Raw genomic sequence first — 22680 nt, 5'->3', positions numbered from 1 at the left:
TAGTTTCAAAATGGTCTGAGAAGAACAACATTGACAGGGCAAGTCAAGCTTAGCCAATATGCAGTGATAATGTATTGGGCCTGTATCCTGCTGCACAAACCTCCTTGCTACAGAACTGTTTTTAATTGGTTAATGTTGCATACATATGCTTGTTTTTTAAAGTCATGTTATTTTTTTATATTTTTATCTGAGCGGTAGATCTCGGCTTGCATTTTGACTCGGAAAACGTTGGTGACCACTGCTCTAGGGTGTCTATTATCTCATCTACCGGTCAGCCGGCCAGAATTCCTACCCTTTCTGCATACAAATAGCTGTCAGTAAGCCTCGCTTTAGGAAAGGAATGACAATGCTGGTTTAGATCGGTGGCGACTCACCGGTGAGGTGGCTTTTCATTCCATAAATTCCGCATTTGCAGGTGCTGGTTCTTAACTCTTCTTGAACTGTACTGTTGGTTAAGGGCTTTTAAGTAAGCATTTCACGGTAAGGTCTACACTTGTATTCGGCGCATGTGACAAATTGTTTTATTTGATTTGGTAACTGACATTAAAAAGTGAAAATTACAGAACTCCAGAATTCTAGTCAAAATGCGCTGATTGAAAGGGCAAGAAATACCTAATTAAAATGGAATTACTTTCTCAAGTAAAGTACATTTACAAGACGTTCTCTAGTAAAGTTAAGTATGAGATAGATTTGATCAAATATCTCGTCATGTCCTAAAGCCAAAAATAATGCCAGACAAAGGTAGTTTAAGGCCAAGTGAACATGTTTGTTGTTGCTTAGCTTTGCCAGTATTTGTACATATCTCAAATAAAGTAGACCAGATTCGAGTGCCTGTTAAAATCGTAGGAGGAATATTTGGAACAGCTTAAATAGGTAAAATAACCTATGCATGTATATATAAGAAAATGTTACGAAACGATGCAAAAAAACAAAAATGAGTCTACAATGCTCTCTAGTGGAAACAATAAGAATGTACAATAGTCATTTTGAAATAAGTGATTTGCCTTCTTTCCTTACACAGCACTGCCCTCATGTGGTCATAAGGTTGGGGAGATCCTGCTGTAAGTACCTCCGGGCAAATTGAGTTGTTTTCACTTGGAACAAAACAGAAGCAAACAAGACAAAACACGGAGGAACTAACCTGAACATGTCCTATAAGAAACCTTTGTTTTTGTAGCAAAACGTTTTACTCCGGTGTGCACTAATGAATGGGCACTCTGTTCACCTGCCATAAGGCCATCAACGCGGTCAGACATAAATCGGTGACAGCTCGATCCGAATTGAATACTTTACACCGTGTCAAGATTTTATTTGACAGCATTTCAGAATATCATACGGTAAACAAGATTTCTGCAAAAGTTAATATATCCATAGTGTTGCATTTCATAAAAATAGGCCGTTCACTTATAGTCTGGGACTATCCATAATAATACATTGAGTAATATTTATAATAGCGACACACCTGTACAAGGTCAATACCACGGCTAATAATAACACTACACAGTGATACCCTGCTGCATTAGGTAGGCTCAGGGGGTTCATGTATTGTACGTGCTTCAGTCTTCAACACACTCACCGTTTTAGATATACCTATCTCTTCTGATCTGTCCATAGAAAAGTACTGATATTTGCCTCAATGGGGGACTGCTCTGACGAGAAAAAGCGGCGAACGGTGCAACGAAGGAAGGACATTCTTCCTTGTCTCTAGTCTACACAGAAGTCATGATAGGCTTAGTGATGAAGGTGCAGTATACAGTCAGGACTGGCCAGACACTATAGGAATGGTTGTGTGTGGGGTGAACACAGTGGCACTGTTCAAATTAATCCTTTCTTGAAGTAACCAGTGACACTTACATGAATGAACATGTACCTGCTTTACATTATTATATATTTATTTATTGTCATTTAACAGATGCTCTTATCCAGAGCAATTGGGGTGAAGTGCCTTGCTCAAGGGAAGATTTTCCACTTATTCAGCTTGGGATTCAAACCAGCAACCTTTCAGTTACTGGCCCAATGCTCTGAACATCTAGGCTACCTGCTGCCTACTTACTTGAAGTGACCATTGTTCTTACAAGACGTTAGGAAAGAGAGAAGGAAGAGAGGAAGGATGCATTGTTAAAGTATTCAAACAGGCCCAGACAGTGGCTGAGCCACAGACTCCTGTCTACTCAGGGTCAGTTCCCCAGCACAATTTATATACCAATTCTCTGAACCACTTTGTGCTTTAAAGAAATATATTTTCCTCTCATAAATAGAGATTCCAATGGGCTCAGCGCATCACTCACCTCTCTCGTAATTACTGCTATTCTGAAAGACTGTCTGCATTTCTTCCACCCGAGGGGGACAGCTTTGTTCTGCCAATGTCGTCCTCTCTTTGCTGGATTGTTAGCTCGACACACTGCAAATTACCACTCAAAAATCAGATGTCTGCAGAAACTAAAGGGGACACATTCGGATTGCTCCTAAATGACTTTTCTTTTATCGCCAAGAATGATTCTTGTGTCTGTCAATGATCATAATGTCTAGATGATTGTAGCCTCTCCATATCTCCATGTATAGTATAATAGTCACCAGAGTGACAGATGAATGTGAGTCCCAGGGCCAGAGAGAGGGTTTGAGAGAGTTTAAAAAACTAAAAAACTCTACCTTAGTCATCGGATGACAAGGCGGTTCTGAGGGACGTGCGTGTGTGTGTTACTGTGTGTTTCTTAACTGTGTACCTGTGTGTGTGTGTGTAAACTGGTAATGGGAGAGTGTAGACAGAGCCACTGACAGAGCCTCCACTGTCTAGAGCTCCGAAGTTAATTGGGCCACAATCTGGTAGAGAGAGATGTTTATATATATTTTAACGTCACTGGCTATGTAGACACTTAGAGACTAAACAAATGTTGAAATGAATATCCAGACAGTTGTCAGTTGTAATGTATACATATGCGTCTTTGGGAGATAAACGTGTTTCATGTGTTGTGTAAATGAACAGCGTTAAGTGAAGCACAGAGCATTAGACACATTTAAGTGATGAATGAGCTTGTGACAAATGGCAATGTTTCTCTCTCTCTCTCTGATCCCCACCAGAAATACTAGTGTAGTTTCCTGCTTTCATACCCTTGCCATATTTTCACCCAAACACGTAATTCTGTGTAGCTACAGCTTGATTACACCATCTGTTAGAGATGTTCTGTCTAGACGTTTCGATATCTGACAATGAGATACCAACAGAACCCCAAAAGTTGTGGAACTAACTTCAATCTGTAAGGAAATGGAAAGATTTGCTAATGTTTTCTGACCAAATAAATACTGTGGAGTCTGTAAATATAGTGAACAAATTTCAACAATCAGATATAAAACCATGAATGTCTGTCATGGCACAGATGTATATGAATATTGGGACATTGGTATTGACTGTACGGTAGCAGCCTGGATTGAACCACATCAGTCTAGAGAATGTTCTAGGTTCTTTAAGTCCATAACAGACCTCTCTGTCTGTCGGTCCCTGATCGTAAGGCACTCTGCCCCGATATCCCATGAGCCTTCACTCTCTCCACATTGTCCACCAGACAAACCTCAGCAAATTGCTTTGTTCACGAAGCACAGTGAGGGGGAAATGTATCTCCTGTGACCCAACCGTTGATGATTCAAGCACGAACAGCCCTTAGAGTCCACTGCAGTCTCGTAGAATGGGTCCACACAGACTAGAAATGCAATATTATAGTGGATTTGTGGCTGTGGAGTTATAAGGGAGTGTTGAAAAACCGTGTTGTGTTCCTTCACTCGTCTAGCTTATGAGGCGTCTCAGAACTACCATTGGCCCGACTAGGTATGCATTAGAGATGATCACGTCCCACATAATACTCATCATATAATAGATTTATTTCTATACCGTTTGATAGATTCCTCGGGATAGCTTCTTCAGTCTCGTACAGTCTCTTATTTAAGGCAAAGTCCCATTAATGCGTATACTCTTTTTCTAGTTCTGGTTTTCATTCTCTCTTTTCAAAATACACAAAAACAGGCAACCCCTCTTCAAAATTCCTTTCATAAAATAGACTCCGTTGTATAAAAAAAAACTGCAGTGTCACAGTCAACCAATCGGTGAGTGGTTCAATTTGCATGTACGTCCTGGACTGGAGTGCTGTGGGGATTTGAGCACTTCCAAAGGAAGTTCCTGTATTCGGACCCCTTAACACTGCTCAAGGATCCAGTCACGCTACACACATTCTGCTTGGTTTCTTCTTGTTTTGAATTTTTAAGTGGATGCTTTCCAGTTCTTAAGGTGGTCGGTGTAAAATATCTCTCAAAATAATTTAGAGTACAATATAAATAAAAATGGTTCTCTAAAAACGCATGGAGGAACCCCCCTTTACATCTGAGGTCTAGAGGGTAGGGGAGTGCAGGCAGGGTGAGGGGAGCCAATGAAGGGGCTAGCCAGGCTTAGTGTAGCCTGGCCTGGGGGTCTGGTAGTGGGTATACTCCAAGGTGTTATCTGCTCACAGTGGACGTGCCCGAGCGCAGGGTGCTGGGCAGCTTGTCAGAGCCGGGGATCTTCCAGGGCCCAGGGGACACAGTGGCCTTCCTACCCGCTGCCGTGCTGCCGCTGCTGGTGCTCTTGTTGGGGCGGCAGGGCCGGGTCTCTCCAGGGCCCCTCTCTGCCTCTCTGGGCCTGGGCTTCTCCTGCGCCGGCTCCCCCTGATGCTCGACACTAACGTCTGGTTGACTGCTGCTGCCGCTCTGAGTACCACCACCGCTGCTGCCGTTCCCGTTAGAGTTTGTGTATGAGGGCTGGGAGCCTTTCGTCGGGGACTGTGTGGGTTCTCTTTTCCCCTGGGACGTGCTGCTGCTCTCCCCAGCTATCCTCTCCTTAGACCTCCCCCTGGAGGAGCTTTTGGGCTCCCCTCCCCCAGGTAGCAGCTCATCCCTCCCCACCGGCCCTCCCTCTTTGGGGCAGCTCCCTCTGCGGGTGGACCTGCCACCTTCCTTCTGCTTGGCCCTCCCATTACTGCAACCACTCCCACTGGGCCGGTCCCGGTCCCTCCTCCCGTGGCCGGTCTGGTCCGGATTTTGCGGCTCGGTCGGGGCCTTCCGGGGGCTCTGGGAGCGATCCGCCTTCCTGCTCTCTTGCACCGCCGGCTCCCGCGGGACCTCCTGCGGTGGCAGGCGAGCCAGGTCGGGGCCTGGGGGCTGCTGGGACGGGGTCAGATGAGATGAGGGCGATGGCATGGTCAGAGTGTCTGGGGGCAGGGCTACTTCCGACAGACTTGGGGAGGCTGAAGGGCGTGCATCCCAGGGGGAGGTACTGTCTGCTGGGGCACAAACACACAGTTAGACATGGGAAAGGATAGTCTTAACAGTCAGGGGCGAATCCTACCTTCCATTTACTTAGTCATGCATGGATGTCAAAGGGAGACTGAGTGAAAAGTTGACTTAAGTGGAAGTTTGCCCTATAGAGATATATCTATGAATCTATAGATTTATCCAAACAACACACACCAAGCCAAAAAACATGCCTCTAGTCTACATGGATGACAGCATCCATATTGTAGCAATCACAACAATCAAACCCAGTCATTGTGGTATGGGCTGCAAGTGAAATATCACTTCACTCCTATAAGTCACACACTGCAAGTTCACTTTTAGGCATAACACATCTCAGTTCCCTAGCTCCCTTTAAAGCCTCCGCACTTCTAAGAAGCGGGCAGAGAAATCGAAAACAGGTTTATTAATGGAATGGATGATATGCTGAATCAGGCGGTGCTTCAGCCTGGCTCGGGAGAGAAAACCTGCGGGTTCGAGACTTCCCACCGGTGCTCTGGGCTGAGTAACCACGGTAGCGGCTAAACCTACAGGGCTCTACCTTCTCCTGAGAGGCTGCTGCAGCTCACAAGGCCTGTTAGCTTCTCTCTCTGCATCGCTGAGCTAGCAGTCCCAGGGTAATCATTCATTACAAACAGGCAGGCAGGGGGGAAGTCACCAGGGAGGCTAGCGCCAATCGTCTAACTAGCAGGGGGAAAGAGGGAGGCTAGGCTAGTTCCATGAGGCCTCCTTACAGACTAGATGGACTCCCAGACCAGCTAGGAAGGTCTGATGTTTGGAGAGAGCTCAGTGGGCAGGCTCACAGTCAATGCAGGTGCCTGTTGCGCTCTGAAACCCTGGACTATTCACACCAGCTCATTCCGCTACCCATCAGCCACTGCTTGGTGTATTGAAGTGATGACCTGTCTCCCGTGGAGGCTGTGTGGCCCAATAGGATTGTGAGAGGGAGTATGTGTGCTGAGCTAATGCCTGCTGTCACCTTGGATACGGCTCTGTTCGTTCTGAGGGGTGAGGGCCCTGCTGCCCAGCTAGCTGACTGGATCTGACCTTAATACAACCTCCATACTCTAGTACTCTGTATGAGGGGACAAATGTACACATGCTCTAATACATCCACACAATACACAGCATGCACACATCAACATACTCACAAACGTCATGCACGCGCACACACACAGTATTATATTATGTGGTACTAAATGTGGCAACCGTCTTTTATTCAACTTCATTATTTCATCAGGATGCAGTTTTTATAAGCTTTGAATTCGTTTTCCTCTGCAAAGTACTGTATAAACTAGCTGAAAATACAGAGCCGCTTTGCAAAATGTAGTTAAATAACCCCGAAGCAGCGCATCAAACATAAATACTACATCCTCTCACTATACAGATAAACCTAGGCCTGTAAAAACATCTACGTATCCACACAATCCCCCACATCCATGTTACAAATGGCTATTCCACTTTTATGTGACTGCTCTGCCCAGAACACACAGGTTGATAGTTGATATGAAAAGTGACGCTGGTGATTTAATATGGCGTCCTCTGGCTGACAGTGTAATGGGCTCATGGTGCGTATTTCACAGCTTTATGTCACCCGCGGGCAGGTAATAGAAAAAAGTCTTTCTAATGGAGGAAAGGGGGGAGAGAGAGGGAGGGGGGGGGAGAGAGGGAGGGAGGGAGAGAGAGGGAGGGAGAGAGACAGAAATAGATAACAAAAAAATCTCTGTCATAAATGGCTGGGGAGAGTCTCCGACTGGGAGTGGTAGTCAGAAGTCGCCTAGCGACGAAGAAGGAGACAGACAATACTATTTCCTATGTCTAAAGACCCTGGTCACCTGCCAAAGCTAAGTGCTGATGACTGTATTTCACAGTGGAGGCCTTGGCTGGCTGTGGAAGAGTCATGTGCAGTGCTAGCCTCAGCGCTAACTCACTACCCACAGGCCGGGAGTGTGACTCTCCGTTACAGAGACCATGGGAGAGTCTGACACATCACGATTTATTACCAAGAGGGCCGCTAGGTGCTGTCATTCCCTGAGGTGTAGGGGACATAAATGTCTGTTAGGGGCCTCAGCGTGCACCACGGTGGGATTTTATCACAGGAAATAGTCTGCCTATATATTTCTGACTAATCTATCTAGACGATAGTGGTTGTCAGTTTGAATCGCTATTTTGTAAAAGTTGGTCCATGGATCTTTCTAAATGTGTAATATGTATTTATTGTGTGTACATACAGTATAATAGTTCCATTGGGCTGGCCTGATGACCACGTGGACATATTCTGCGTTCAAAACACCTGGGAACTTGGAAATCTCAGACTTAAGTGTGTTCAAGTCAACTGGGAACTCAGGGGAAAAAAACTTACTCCGACTGGGAAAATTGTTTTGAACGGTCAAACTCTGACATCTTTATAAAGCTCAGAGTTTCCGACCTGAAGATCAGTGAAGTCATGATTTGACCTCGTTTCCCCCCCCAGTTGTCTTGAAAGCCCCAATAGCTGGGGAACTACTGTAGGTTGATGTCACTGTGATTGAAGTGGAGAGGAGGAGCCAGTGTGTTCTGACCAGGAAGTCACAGCTGCAACCCACGGCATGGGCACACAAAACCACACCACAAACCACGACACCAAGTAGAATTAGACCGGAACATGCAGATCGTCACAAACCGTGTCTTTAGAGTGGCCCATTAGGAAGAAATAGGGGGAGCCATGCTTGTCACTTTTCATGCACATGGAGAGACTGGAAGGTACCATTCCTAAGGAAAGGGGAGTAACAACCTATACCAGTCATTAGGGTTAAACCAGACGCCTTGAAAGGAAGAGTTACACTATTGTTAGTCAAGAGAAAGACAAGTTTATCAGTGTTAAAGTATTAAGTAGAGAGAAAGACATTGCTATGGATGTAGAAAATACAACTACATTAGAAGATAGGCATGCCAGACATAAGCAGAGTTATAGTTATAAGTTGATGTTTTTTGTAATTCTTACCACCTTTTTCAACCCAAATTAGTGATTGTGAAATTGTCTAATCGCGGCAACTCCCCAACAGGCTCGGGAGAGGCGAAGGTCGAGTCATGCATCCTCCGAAACATGACCCGCCAAACCGCACTTCTTAACACCTGCCCGCTTAACCCGGAAGTCAGCCTCGCCAATGTGTCGGAGGAAACACCGTTCACCCGCAGGCGCCCAGTCCGCCACAAGAAGTTGCTAGAGCACGAAAGCCAAGTAAAGCCCCCCCGGCCAAACCCTCCCCCAACCCGGACGACGCTGGGCCAATTGTGCGTCACCCTATGGGACTCCCAGGCTTTAGAGTCGCCGCAACACTCCAATGCAGTGCTTTAGACTGCTGCGCCACTCGGGAGGCCCGAGTAAAGAATCATCTATAGACGTAATCATTTTAGAAATGCGTGTGACTTTTAAAATGTGATTATAGTGTTACTGGAATCAGATGAGATGTGTTACAGCTGGATTAGCTTTGGTCTGGGGAGGGGTAAACAACAGGGTTCGAGGGACAGAATGGAAACCCACCATACTCTGGGACCTGCCCTGTGCCTCTCTTCAGGAGCAGACGCACCCGCCGGCCCCCTGACTTGATGAGCTCGATGGCCCGGGCGTGGGTCATGTCCCTGGTGGTGTCCCCATTGATCTCAATGATCTGGTCCCCTACCTGGAAAGGAGGAGAGACAACACAGTGAGAGAGAGAGAGTGAGAGAGAGAGAGAGAGAGAGAGAGAGAGAGGGAGCAATACTGTAGATAGATTGTGTATGTGTGTGTGTGTATGTGTCGTCGTCCCCCCGCTGTGTGTGTGCATGCAGGTGTGTGTATGTGCATGAAATCGTGTTGCCATGCAGAAACTGCACAGACAATAAATAGACAATAGACCACTGTGACAGTAACCTCTAAATCACCAACCCACTGAGCAACCTGTTTTACATAAACATGCGTTACATTGCGTGACAAGTTCACACCAATTCCCTGATTAGATGAACAAATTATGGAAGAACGCTGGCACACACTGCCGCAACCACCAACGCAATTATTTCTTGGCAGGCCTCTGAGATAAGCACACACACTACGTATTAAAGCACAAAATTAATAAGGGAAATTTATTGTGGATCACAATTTATTAGGATCAATGTGTATCTATAAATCATAGTGGTGCAGAGGGATCAGAGCGGCCAGTGTAAAGCGCTAATCAGAATTAGCACTCATGAATATGAATGTGGTGTCAGTTGTCATTAATTCCTGCAGCCCGTTTTTATAATGTCATTTAGATTGAATTATGGACTCGTCCCTGCAGGGGGGTTGAGACTAAAGAGGATACCCTCCTGAATACCAATGTCCTGGGCGTTGTTCATTACGTACCAAATGGAAGAAACTAGACTGAAACAGGGAGGGAGTACCTGAATCCGTCCAATAAGAAACAATTGTTTTAGCTTGCAAAATGCAAAATGTATTCCTAATGAATATGACCCAGGACATTAGTAGCTGAAGACCTGGTAGTAACCTATTCATTTCACTAAGTAGACTACACCTCCCTTCCAGCACTACAGTGAAAAGGTTGTGACCTCTCTATGACTACAACATCAAGGTCGGAGGCCGATTGTATAGGCATATCCCCTGAAGGATCTCACTAACACAATACCTTCACTTGGGAATGGGACCAGTGCCCTCGCAGCGCCAAATGTATAAACCAATTACTGTAACAAATGGAAAAGTCATCGGCTAATAGTGGAAGTAATTTGAAAGTGAGAGGAGAGAGAATCCGCCCGGCAACAGAGAGAGAAGGGGAGTCATTAAGTGTTATTAGGCTGATCTGAGCGGAGCTGGGCAGCCCGTCCATCTACACCTTCTGACAGTTAGTGAATGGCTGAGGCCGGCCTGAGTCATTCCCCTTTAAATGGATGGGAAGTGACTGGGTGTGGATGGGAGAATTGAACACCAAGCCAACAGCAGTAGTATGACCTCCAGATGAAGCATGGTTATCCTTGGATTGTCTCTCCTCTAGATACTGTCTCGAGTCCAGCCAAGCTTACTAAGGCTGTGTCTGAAACAGCACCCTATTGCCTATATAGTGCACTTTTGACCAGAGCCTGAGCCTTGGTGGTGTAAAAAGTAGTATACTATATAGCCAGCCGGCCGGCCCATCCCAGTTAATTTCAACAGCGGTGTTAGATGATCCTACCTTTCCCCCTCGACCATTCATCTCCCCACGATCAGAGTTCAAACTGGGCCTGTGTGTGGCGGACTGCAGAGTTTGAGTGGGCCTTTTAAAGCTGTGATTACTGAAGGATAAATCACGATACCGGCCCGGGCAAGGAAGAGAGACAATAGGACCGCTAGCTATCCCTCATCCCCAGGCGATGGGTTTGGGCCTGGGCCCGCCGAGCTGCATTTACCTCGCCGTGACGGAGTGAGAGTAATATCCCTACGGGCCGTTTCACACACATTATCTCCGACAGGTTCATTACAGATAAGGAATGCACAGCGATGACGCTATTGGCCCACACTAGGGAGATTGGGCAGAGAGAAAAGTGTGACGGGTAGGAGACGATCAAGATACTTTAGGAGATATAGAAAAACTGCAATGACAGACTTGTAATGTACTCTTTGATATCGGAAAAGTAAAGTGAGATTTCTGTATTTTTTACGCCATAAAGTGGTCAGAGTCACCCTGGATAAACAAAGCAGGCTACAAGAACATATACAGCTGTTGAGAGAGTGACTCTTTGACAGAGGTGATGGAAGGAAGGTGTGAACTTGGGGAAAAACTAAAAGCTTGGCACGCTCTGCATCTTTTCACAAAGAGTACTGACGTTACATTTGAACTTCTTTTTTTGTGTTAAACAGATGGTGACCGGCAGACTCTATCCCTGGAGAGAACATTACGAAACGGACAAACGTGAAAACTACTCATGGTAAAAGCAGCCATCCTTTAATTATTCATCTGAATGTTTATAGTACCTAATGTATTATTGACTAGGGAAACGTTTCTGCTGCCAGTAAACCCACTAACCCAGCAGGTGTCAAAACATCCCAAATCCTTCACACACTCAGCCACACTGCATTAGCAGATCATTTTCTTACAGGGCTTAAAATGGAAATTTGCTGCCAAGATAATCATCAGACAATTATAACTAGCAAAGATTTATTATTAATATCCCACTAAACCAGCGTTGGGAGAGAAGCTACTGTAAGTATGTTGAGGGGAAGTGTTAGTTCAGCGCAGGATGTGACATCGTCATCAACCTACCCTCATCCTCCCGTTGCGGATGGCGGGTCCGTCCTCGGCCAGTCGCAGGACAAACAGGTCCATCTTGTACTCCCTCCCTCCACGGATACTGAAGCCAAACCCCTTCACACTCTTCTCCAGCTCCACGGTGAAGAAGTCAAAGTCCTGGAGAAGGAGCAGGACACATTCAGACAACAGGCAGTAAGAACCAGGGAGGAGGGGAAGGAGCAGGACACATTCAGACAACAGGCAGTAAGAACCAGGGAGGAGGGGAAGGAGCAGGACACATTCAGACAACAGGCAGTAAGAACCAGGGAGGAGGGGAAGGAACAGGACACATTCAGACAACAGGCAGTAAGAACCAGGGAGGAGGGGAAGGAACAGGACACATTCAGACAACAGGCAGTAAGAACCAGGGAGGAGGGGAAGGAACAGGACACATTCAGACAACAGGCAGTAAGAACCAGGGAGGAGGGGAAGGAGTAGGACACATTCAGACAACAGGCAGTAAGAACCAGGGAGGAGGGGAAGGAACAGGACACATTCAGACAACAGGCAGTAAGAACCAGGGAGGAGGGGAAGGAACAGGACACATTCAGACAACAGGCAGTAAGAACCAGGGAGGAGGGGAAGGAGTAGGACACATTCAGACAACAGGCAGTAAGAACCAGGGAGGAGGGGAAGGAGCAGGACACATTCAGACAACAGGCAGTAAGAACCAGGGAGGAGGGGAAGGAGCAGGACACATTCAGACAACAGGCAGTAAGAACCAGGGAGGAGGGGAAGGAACAGGACACATTCAGACAACAGGCAGTAAGAACCAGGGAGGAGGGGAAGGAGCAGGACACATTCAGACAACAGGCAGTAAGAACCAGGGAGGAGGGGAAGGATTAGGACACATTCAGACAACAGGCAGTAAGAACCAGGGAGGAGGGGAAGGAACAGGACACATTCAGACAACAGGCAGTAAGAACCAGGGAGGAGGGGAAGGAGCAGGACACATTCAGACAACAGGCAGTAAGAACCAGGGAGGAGGGGAAGGAACAGGACACATTCAGACAACAGGCAGTAAGAACCAGGGAGGAGGGGAAGGAGCAGGACACATTCAGACAACAGGCAGTAAGAACCAGGGAGGAGGGGAAGGAGTAGGACACATTCAGACAACAGGCAGTAAGAACCAGGGAGGAGGGGAAGGAGCAGGACACATTCAGACAACAGGCAGTAAGAACCAGGGAGGAGGGGAAGGAGCAGGACACATTCAGACAACAGGCAGTAAGAACCAGGGAGGAGGGGAAGGAGCAGGACACATTCAGACAACAGGCAGTAAGAACCAGGGAGGAGGGGAAGGAGTAGGACACATTCAGACAACAGGCAGTAAGAACCAGGGAGGAGGGGAAGGAACAGGACACATTCAGACAACAGGCAGTAAGAACCAGGGAGGAGGGGAAGGAGTAGGACACATTCAGACAACAGGCAGTAAGAACCAGGGAGGAGGGGAAGGAGCAGGACACATTCAGACAACAGGCAGTAAGAACCAGGGAGGAGGGGAAGGAGTAGGACACATTCAGACAACAGGCAGTAAGAACCAGGGAGGAGGGGAAGGAACAGGACACATTCAGACAACAGGCAGTAAGAACCAGGGAGGAGGGGAAGGAGCAGGACACATTCAGACAACAGGCAGTAAGAACCAGGGAGGAGGGGAAGGAACAGGACACATTCAGACAACAGGCAGTAAGAACCAGGGAGGAGGGGAAGGAGTAGGACACATTCAGACAACAGGCAGTAAGAACCAGGGAGGAGGGGAAGGAGCAGGACACATTCAGACAACAGGCAGTAAGAACCAGGGAGGAGGGGAAGGAGCAGGACACATTCAGACAACAGGCAGTAAGAACCAGGGAGGGGGGGGAAGGAGCAGGACACATTCAGACAACAGGCAGTAAGAACCAAGGAGGAGGGGAAGGAGTAGGACACATTCAGACAACAGGCAGTAAGAACCAGGGAGGAGGGGAAGGAGCAGGACACATTCAGACAACAGGCAGTAAGAACCAGGGAGGAGGGGAAGGAGTAGGACACATTCAGACAACAGGCAGTAAGAACCAGGGAGGAGGGGAAGGAACAGGACACATTCAGACAACAGGCAGTAAGAACCAGGGAGGAGGGGAAGGAACAGGACACATTCAGACAACAGGCAGTAAGAACCAGGGAGGAGGGGAAGGAGCAGGACACATTCAGACAACAGGCAGTAAGAACCAGGGAGGAGGGGAAGGAACAGGACACATTCAGACAACAGGCAGTAAGAACCAGGGAGGAGGGGAAGGAGTAGGACACATTCAGACAACAGGCAGTAAGAACCAGGGAGGAGGGGAAGGAGCAGGACACATTCAGACAACAGGCAGTAAGAACCAGGGAGGAGGGGAAGGAACAGGACACATTCAGACAACAGGCAGTAAGAACCAGGGAGGAGGGGAAGGAACAGGACACATTCAGACAACAGGCAGTAAGAACCAGGGAGGAGGGGAAGGAGCAGGACACATTCAGACAACAGGCAGTAAGAACTAGGGAGGAGGGGAAGGAGCAGGACACATTCAGACAACAGGCAGTAAGAACCAGGGAGGAGGGGAAGGAGTAGGACACATTCAGACAACAGGCAGTAAGAACCAGGGAGGAGGGGAAGGAGCAGGACACATTCAGACAATATCAGTCACCATCACAAAAGCTAATGGCCATGTGTATTACTATAGCCTGGTTAAACCAGACTGAATGCTGCACTCGCCATTGTTTAACTCAGTGCAGCGTTCAGTCTGGTTTAACCCGGATAGAATTACCACAACTTCCTCGTTAACCTCTCTACCTGAACTACTGTTTCTTGCTTGTCAATGCCCATGTATTTCAGTTGAATGTATTTATTTTATTTTAATTTAACCTTTATTTAACTAGGCAAGTCAGTTAAGAACAAATTCTTATTTACAATGACGGCCTACACCGGCAAAACTCGTACAACGTTGGGCCAATTGTGCACCGCCCTATGGGACTCCCAATCACGGCTGGTTGTGATACAGTCTGGATACGAAACAGGTCGTCTGTTGTGACGCCTCTAGCACTGAGATGCAGTGTTTTAGTCCGCTGCGCCACTTGGGAGTCCCATTTTGACAGCTTTACATACTTAAAATAAAAGTAACGTAAAGTAAAAGTACAATTTAAGTTAGCAGACATCCCAGGTCAATATTGTATTGATGAGTAAAGTATCTAACCTGGTAGACCTGTGGCATCTGTGGCTGGATCTGTCTGTAGTCGTGGGGCACAGGCATAGGGAAATGCCTGGGGTCAGTGGACAGCTGTCTGTAGTCCATCAGAGGAGGGTGTCTGTAGTCCAGGGTGGGTGGCTGGCGGTAGTCTGCTACAGGAGGGTGTCTGTAGTCCAACGGGGGCTGTCTGTAGTCTGTGAATGGAGGCTGTCGGATGTCCGGTTTCACATCCTGCCTCGCTTTCACCTCTGACCTGTAACTAACCAACCAATCAAGTTAAAGGAACATTTCCCACTGGGCATAAACTGGTTGAATCAACGTTGTTACAACGTAATTTGACAATGTATTGTGACAAGGAATCTACAAGGAAAATACATTGGATTTGAAAAAAGTAATCAATGTTTTGAGGGTGAAATTTCAACCACGTAGATGAGGTTGTCATGGTAACCACATTTCAAAATAGGTTTGTCTTTGTTGAATTTGTACCTTAAAAACTGCATCAGATCTTCAAAACAATAGGCTGGGCAGCACCTCCTACTGGAGAATTGGTATATCTACAGCTACCCTTTAGTCTCCCATCCCGGGTTTTAACCAAGCCCCACCCTGCTTAGATATGATATTTGTCAGTGACTATTACCATGATGCTATCTTGAGAATAATTGTTTTGAGATGTCACTTAAAAACTAAATAGATTCGCTGTTGCTATCAAAGTCATTCCAAAAGGAAGGTTTCACAGAGCAAATGAAATGTGACCATACTTTATCACTCATGTAACGTCAATGAGACTATTTTGGCCTATATAGCATTTGCAAAGTCATCGACAGCCATTGTTTCAATTCAAGCCAGAATTAAACTAAAAATAGACAATACAATAGGACCAGGGTTTCAAGCTTTGATTCATTTCAAATGTAATGATATTTAGTTATATTGAATTGTGTTCAGTTGTCAACCCACCAAATAACAACATTTGAAGGAAATGTAATTCTTCTGCTTGGATACTTCCACCTGTAATACTGACTTACTCTGGCTTTAATTACAGTTTGTCTCCAAATTCATATTTGATATGTTGGATTGACGTCTCCATCGCAACGAAATACGTAAGTCAACACAACAATCTAAGTTAAAGAATAGGACTAAATCAAATCCAACTTTATTTAAAGTGCATTTAAAGTTTGATATGATTTAGTCCTATTCTTTAACTTTGATTGTTATGTTGAAAATCAAACACAATTCAATGTTTGAAATACAATAAACAATGAATAGCATATTAACTTGTTGACAAGTTTAACCAATGATATGTTGGATTCATGTCTCTAACCAAAAATACAAGTTAAAGAATGGGATTAAGCCAGTGGCTCAGATGGAACTATGCAATCAGTAGATACATCTCATTTAAAATGTTGATATTTGGTTGCTTTGTCAACCAAACACAATTTAATATAGCCTAAATTAAGGCTATCGTACAAACTAATGTAACATTCAACTATAAAATGAGTAACGCATCCATGGTCACCTTAAGGTTGAGTAATTATAAAATCCTTATTATAAAGCATGCATGAAACAGAGATGCTTGTTCTAGGTCCCAAGAAACAAAGAGATCTTCTGTTGAATCTGACAATTCATCTTAATGGTTGTACAATCGTCTCAAATAAAACTGTGAAGGACCTCGGCGTTACTCTGGACACTGATCTCTCTTTTGAAGAACATATCAAGACCATTTCAAGGACAGCTTTTTTCCATCTACGTAACATTGCAAAAATCAGAAACTTTCTGTCCAAAAATGATGCAGAAAAGTTAATCCATGCTTTTGTCACTTCTAGGTTAGACTACTGCAATGCTCTACTTTCCGGCTACCCGGATAAAGCACTAAATAAACTTCAGTTAGTGCTAAATACGGCTGCTAGAATCCTGACTAGAACCAAAAAATGTGATCATATTACTCCAGTGCTAGCCTCTCTATACTGGCTTCCTGTCAAAGCAAGGGCTGATTTCAAGGTTTTACTGCTAACCTACAAAGCATTACATGGGCTTGCTCCTACCTATCTCTCTGATTTGGTCCTGCCGTACATACCTACACGTAAGCTACGGTCACAAGACGCAGGCCTCCTAATTGTCCCTAGAATTTCTAAGCAAACAGCTGGAGGCAGGGCTTTCTCCTATGAGCTCCATTTTTATGGAACGGTCTGCCTACCCATGTCAGAGACGCAAACTCGGTCTCAACCTTTAAGTCTTTACTGAAGACTCATCTCTTCAGTGGGTCATATGATTGAGTGTAGTCTGGCCCAGGAGTGGGAAGGTGAACGGAAAGGCTCTGGAGCAACGAACCGCCCTTGCTGTCTCTGCCTGGCTGGTTCCCCTCTTTCCACTGGGATTCTCTGCCTCTAACCCTATTACAGGGGCTGAGTCACTGGCTTACTGGGGCTCTCTCATGCCGTCCCTGGAAGGGGTGCGTCACCTGAGTGGGTTGATTCACTGATGTGGTCATCCTGTCTGGGTTGGCACACCCCCTTGGGTTGTGCCATGGCAGAGATCTTTGTGGGCTATACTCAGCCTTGTCTCAGGATGGTAAGTTGGTGGTTGAAGATATCCCTCTAGTGGTGTGGGGGCTGTGCTTTGGCAAAGTGGGTGGGGTTATATCCTTCCTGTCTGGGGGTGTCCTCGGATGGGGCCACAGTGTCTCCTGACCCCTCCTGTCTCAGCCTCCAGTATTTATGCTGCAGTAGTTTATGTGTCGGGGGCTGGGGTCAGTTTGTTATATCTGGAGTACTTCTCCTGTCCTATTCGGTGTCCTGTGTGAATCTAAGTGTGCCTTCTCTAATTCTCTTCTTCTCTCTTTCTTTCTCTCTCTTGGAGGACCTGAGCCCTAGGACCATGCCCCAGGACTACCTGACATGATGACTCCTTGCTGTCCCCAGTCCACCTGGCCTTGCTGCTGCTCCAGTTTCAACGGTTCTGCTTTATTATTATTCGACCATGCTGGTCATTTATGAACATTTGAACATCTTGGCCATGTTCTGTTATAATCTCCACTCGGCACAGCCAGAAGAGGACTGGCCACCCCACATATGCTCTCTCTAATTCTCTCTTTCTTTCTCTCTCTCGGAGGACCTGAGCCCTAGGACCATGCCCCAGGACTACCTGACATGATGACTCCTTGCTGTCCCCAGTCCACCTGACCGTGCTGCTGCTCCAGTTTCAACTGTTCTGCCTTATTATTATTCAACCATGTTGGTCATTTATGAACATTTGAACATCTTGGCCATGTTCTGTTATAATCTCCACCCGGCACAGCCAGAAGAGGACTGGCCACCCCACATAGCCTGGTTCCTCTCTAGGTTTCTTCCTAGGTTTTGGCCTTTCTAGGGAGTTTTTCCTAGCCACCGTGCTTCTACACCTGCATTGCTTGCTGTTTGGGGTTTTAGGCTGGGATTCTGTACAGCACTTTGAGATATCAGCTGATGTACGAAGGGCTATATAAATACATTTGATTTGATTCGATGAATAGATTGTCGCAGGTCTCTGGAGATCTTCACTGTTGCTGTAGTAATCTGTGCAGAATCTCGAACAGCATTGATCTCTGCACCATGCACTTTCAATGTAATCTCAACTGCAATCCAGGTCATTTGGTTCTCTATTAGATGAAACACAGTGATAACACATTTATCTGTTGTATAAATTAACAAAATATCTGGCATTGTATTCCCCATTTGAACTTTGCTGTGCTTTTAAATGGTTGAAAGCGCAGTGAGACATTTCAGTGAAAACTAAACCAAAAATATGGAAATAAATATGTTTTTCCGTTGGAATTTGGTTGTGCTTTTTTTCGATGGTTAAATGCACGGTGATAACACGTTGGACATTGAACTACATTTTGAGTGGTCTTTTTGAGTGGGTGAATATACAGTATGTTGTAGTCTCATTGATCAAGTTCTCAACTAAATATTACCCAATTACCAACATTGAAACGATGTAGTGTGCCCAGTGGGTTATCACTACAAGCATTTCATATGAAAGCTCCAACTTCATTCGGTTGTGAAGGTAATGCTCTCTGAATCAATTCATGTCAAATTCTAAGTTATTTACAAATACCTTGTTTGTTTCAATCAAACTACCTTTTAGGCAAGACTAGTGGTGGTAAGTGAAATCTATATTTTCAACCACATAAAAAGACACTCAGTCTTTTACAGAGTTGGCAATAAATAAGAGGAAATTCTCCAGAGCAGGAGAGAAAGGACAATGACAGGGTACATTTTTGGGCCCCCTGTAAGAGCTTGATGAAATATTCAGCGTAGGTCTATAAAGAAGCTATTTAGGTTAATAATTCAGGAGTCCATAAGAGTTAAGTGATGTTATACAACAAACTGGAGACAGGGAGAGAATACCTCGCTCTCACCTGTAATTCCCTTAGGAACAGTACTTTTACCCCAGAGATGAAAAAAAGAAGATACTACTGTGCTGTATAAGTGAGATTTCCAAATGTGCTGTAAGCCCTAAAGATTACATGCACCCATACACATAGATGATCAACCATCTTAAACAATTTAAATACATAGGAAATGATAGAGCACTCAAATGCTGCACGTCTTAAATCAAATCAAATGTTATTGGTCACACACATATTTAGCAGATGTTATTGTGCGTTTAGCGAAATGCTCGTGTAAATTATGGCCCTATCCTGGCGGACCAATATTTAGAACTGGGCTGGGTGCTATGAATTGGTGTGTGTGTGTTTTTAAGCAGTGTGCGTCTGTGTGTGTGTGACCATCCGGTTGCCGTACCTGCTGTCGTGGGTGTAGATCTGGGGTGGGGCGGCTGGGGTCTGTGTGATGGGGCTCTGATGGGTCAGGGAGCTGGGCTGGGTGACTGCAGGGCTGGGCTGAGTGACTGCAGGGCTGTTCTGGGTGACTGCAGGGATGGGCTGGCCCACGGCGGGACTGGGCTGGGCCTGAGGACTGTGCTGCTGGGTCACTGCTGGGCTCTGCTTCTCTGAGCTAGGGGCTGACGGGCTCAGCTCTGAAACACAGACAGACAGAAGTGTCAGACATAGTGACAGATAGATACACACCACAGCATAGACTATTCTAAACAGAGCCACATTAACATAATACACGGTGCATCTACTTCAAAGAACTGTCAGTACAATGCTCTAATCTACAGTAGATGCTCGCATTACCAAGAAACACCCATGAAGCATTATAAGATGGTGACAGAAACCGACTCACTAGACAGTTCTCCCAAACAGACATATCACTCGCTGATCCACACAATAAGTGCCTTAACCAGAGATCGAACAACCCCCTTTAAAAAAAGGATGTAAAACTGTCTGTACAGTAAGACAACGTGCTGCATTTAAGATGACAAACAGTTTTAACAACAGTCCCTGAAAGTCCCCCCACATCTACATTATACAGTTCTCTACTACCCCTTGGTCCCCCCATTATCTCCAGTCTACTGACCCCCGTCTCACTCACCTTCCTGTGGTATGATCCGGAGGGTGACGCTGAGGCCGGCGTCCTTGATGAGCTTAACGATGTCGGCGTGGGGCATGTTGATGATGGACTGGCTGTTCACCGCCAGGATGCGGTCACCCACCTTCAGTTTGCCACAGCGGTCCGCCGGGCTGCCGTCGATGATACGCCCAATCTTATGGGGCACGCCTGGGATGGGTGGAGAGGTGGAGGACAATACACACAGAGTGAGAGACACACAGATATGGTTAGTTGAGGATGGGTCTGAGTTCAGGCTAATCTTACTGGTTGGATGCTTTCTTTCCATCTCTCCCTCTCTTCTTTCTATCTATGTTGCTCTGCTCTTTTCACATTTCTCCCGCCCCCTCTCAGCTTATGTAAGACAGCTGGCTGTATGCACAGCGAGTGTGGGCAGGGCACTAAAAGGCGCCGCGGCGTACTGGAGCCTAGCTACCTCAGATCTGAGGGATTGATACAGTCAGGAAACCATTTGGAATTGAGACGGGTTAGATGGTTAGACGAGGAGTACATGGTTCAAAAATAGAGGTGTTCCATTTTTTATATAGTTGTGACCTCTTCGCAGACCTCTTCCTCTCAGCAATTTCTGTCAAAATGGATTTGGTTTTCTCTGCTTGGAACGACCGTATCTGCTGGACTAAAATGCATTAAAACTCAAGAGCATAATAATATGCGAAGCCTTCCCTTTTAAGGTGAAATTGCCATAAGGCAGTACATTGTAATGTAAACAACCCATGGACATGCAATAACACACGTACACACACACAAACAGAGCAGCACTCACTGATGGCGGCGGCGGTCTCGGGCCGGTTGAGCGAGCTGATGATGACGAATCCAAACCCTTCACTCTCCTTGCGGTGGATAATGACATCACTCGGTGGCTGCTGCACGCTGGAGGTCGGCTCTCCGTCTGTGGTGCTACCTGTACCCATGGCGTCAGTGGGTGGGGCTGCGTTGTTGCCAGGATACGTGACATTGGTGAAGTCGCTGCGTGGGGAGCTGTGCTGGGTGGACACAGAGCCGGGGCTGCGGCCGTTCTCTGGACACGGCTCTCCTGTGGGGGGGTAACAGAGCGCTGAGTTAACCTGCTCTGCTCTGCTCTCCACCACACCACACTGCAGCCCAGCACAGCACTCATCAATGGACAAAGACTGGCTCTGTCTGGACTGGCTATCAGATCAGAGAAAGGTCATGGTTTCTCTCACACCTCATCGGCTGTATTGTTGCATCCAAAGATCTTTTTAATGCAAAAGAAAACCTCCATTGAAGATATCTGTAGATACAATCGCTAAGAACTAACATTCCCTCAAAACCAAGATGTCATGTTAGAGCTCATTACATCTTCTTCAGTGATCAAGGTTGAACTGACGGTAGTGTGACCTCTGGGAGAGACAGAGTCTTGACACCTCCAAAAGTGTTAGTTTGAATCAAACGTTCGAGGGATGAAAGGCAAGACCACGGACGACACGGATGAGACAGACAGCCTTTCATGGCTGGAGACGGAATGAGAAGAGGGAGACAGAGGAGGGGAGACGGGATCTCACCAGGGTGGCTGTGCTCTCCTCCCCAGGCACCAAAGGCAGCCGAAGTGTAAGCTGACATAAGGGAATGGGGAGATCTGAGGGAGGAAGGTGTGTGTAGAGGGCTGCTACACTCATCACACAGCAGGCTCTTGCAGCTCTACAATTCAAGGTACAATACAACAGCCGGACTCCACATAAGGCCAGAGAAAGGAAGACTATCAGGCCTTCTTGGAGTAGGATGAATTTGACCCTAGAAGATGCTCTAAGGTCAGAGTTCTCCTCCCTAATGATTAGGATTAGGAGTTTTCAGTAAACTGATCCTAGATCTGTCCCCTCCCATCCTCTCACCTGGGCCCTGTAGCCTCCTCCTGATGGTGAGGTTGACTTGTCCATTGCGGGCGGCGCCGTGCATCAGGTCGATGACGTAGCGGTGGGGCTTCCCCGCCACCGGGATCCCGTCCACGAAGATGAGCTCATCGCCTGGCCGCAGGCGCCCGTCTCTGTCTGCAGGGCTCTTCTCTATGATGGCCCCAATCAGAATCTGTTTATGGGAAAAAGACCAATCAGAACGCATGGAGAGCTAGGGGAAGGGGTTAAAAAGTCGGTTGACCAATCAGAGGGCTGGATTAAAGGACTACATTGAAGTGATATCTAATCATGGTCAAGTGGACAAGAAACATGCAGGGAGTAACTGTATGTGAAATGACATGTATAAGTGGTTGTTATGTCAGTGGTGCTTATGAATAGATACGTGGCTCCATGTTTGCGCTGAGTGTTACTCTACAGACAATTAACCAGTAACCATCCACAGCAGTATCACCAGTCTCTCAGTCAGTCAGGGTTCAGGGTTAGATATGCATGTAGTGGGTTAGAGAGGAGAAAATGA

The 22680-nt window shown here is 46.4% G+C and overlaps 1 protein-coding gene and 1 long non-coding RNA gene across 10 annotated transcripts in view; one reads left to right on the top strand and one right to left on the bottom strand.

The window, feature by feature from the left end:
* Positions 1 to 206: 206 nt before the first annotated feature.
* On the top strand, positions 207 to 17679 carry LOC116375252 (uncharacterized). Its single transcript, XR_004210962.1, has 4 exons — positions 207 to 480; positions 1022 to 1061; positions 11159 to 11226; positions 17639 to 17679. It is a non-coding gene; the product is annotated as an uncharacterized LOC116375252 (long non-coding RNA).
* The window catches only part of magi2a (membrane associated guanylate kinase, WW and PDZ domain containing 2a), a 275882-nt gene continuing 254494 nt past the window's right edge, over positions 1293 to 22680 (bottom strand). For 3 of the 9 annotated variants that reach the window (XM_031831550.1, XM_031831554.1, XM_031831555.1), the window contains 8 exons: positions 22143 to 22335; positions 21056 to 21325; positions 20257 to 20442; positions 19564 to 19798; positions 14792 to 15044; positions 11562 to 11705; positions 8837 to 8975; positions 1293 to 5303 (listed from right to left, as the gene is read on the bottom strand). In XM_031831550.1, coding sequence (XP_031687410.1) covers positions 4483 to 5303; positions 8837 to 8975; positions 11562 to 11705; positions 14792 to 15044; positions 19564 to 19798; positions 20257 to 20442; positions 21056 to 21325; positions 22143 to 22335 — 2241 coding nt within the window. In that variant the 3' untranslated portion in view covers positions 1293 to 4482. Of the gene's footprint in view, positions 5304 to 7975; positions 8087 to 8836; positions 8976 to 11561; positions 11706 to 14791; positions 15045 to 19563; positions 19799 to 20256; positions 20443 to 21055; positions 21326 to 22142; positions 22336 to 22680 lie in introns of all 9 variants that reach the window. The other 6 variants (XM_031831557.1, XM_031831558.1, XM_031831556.1 and 3 more) reach the window with 6 other exon arrangements.

Source organism: Oncorhynchus kisutch, linkage group LG9 (genome assembly GCF_002021735.2).
Source record: "Oncorhynchus kisutch isolate 150728-3 linkage group LG9, Okis_V2, whole genome shotgun sequence".
NCBI classification, from domain to species: Eukaryota; Metazoa; Chordata; class Actinopteri; order Salmoniformes; family Salmonidae; genus Oncorhynchus; species Oncorhynchus kisutch.
Note: the sequence above shows the minus strand (reverse complement) of the source record. Positions and strands in the feature narration are given on the sequence as shown.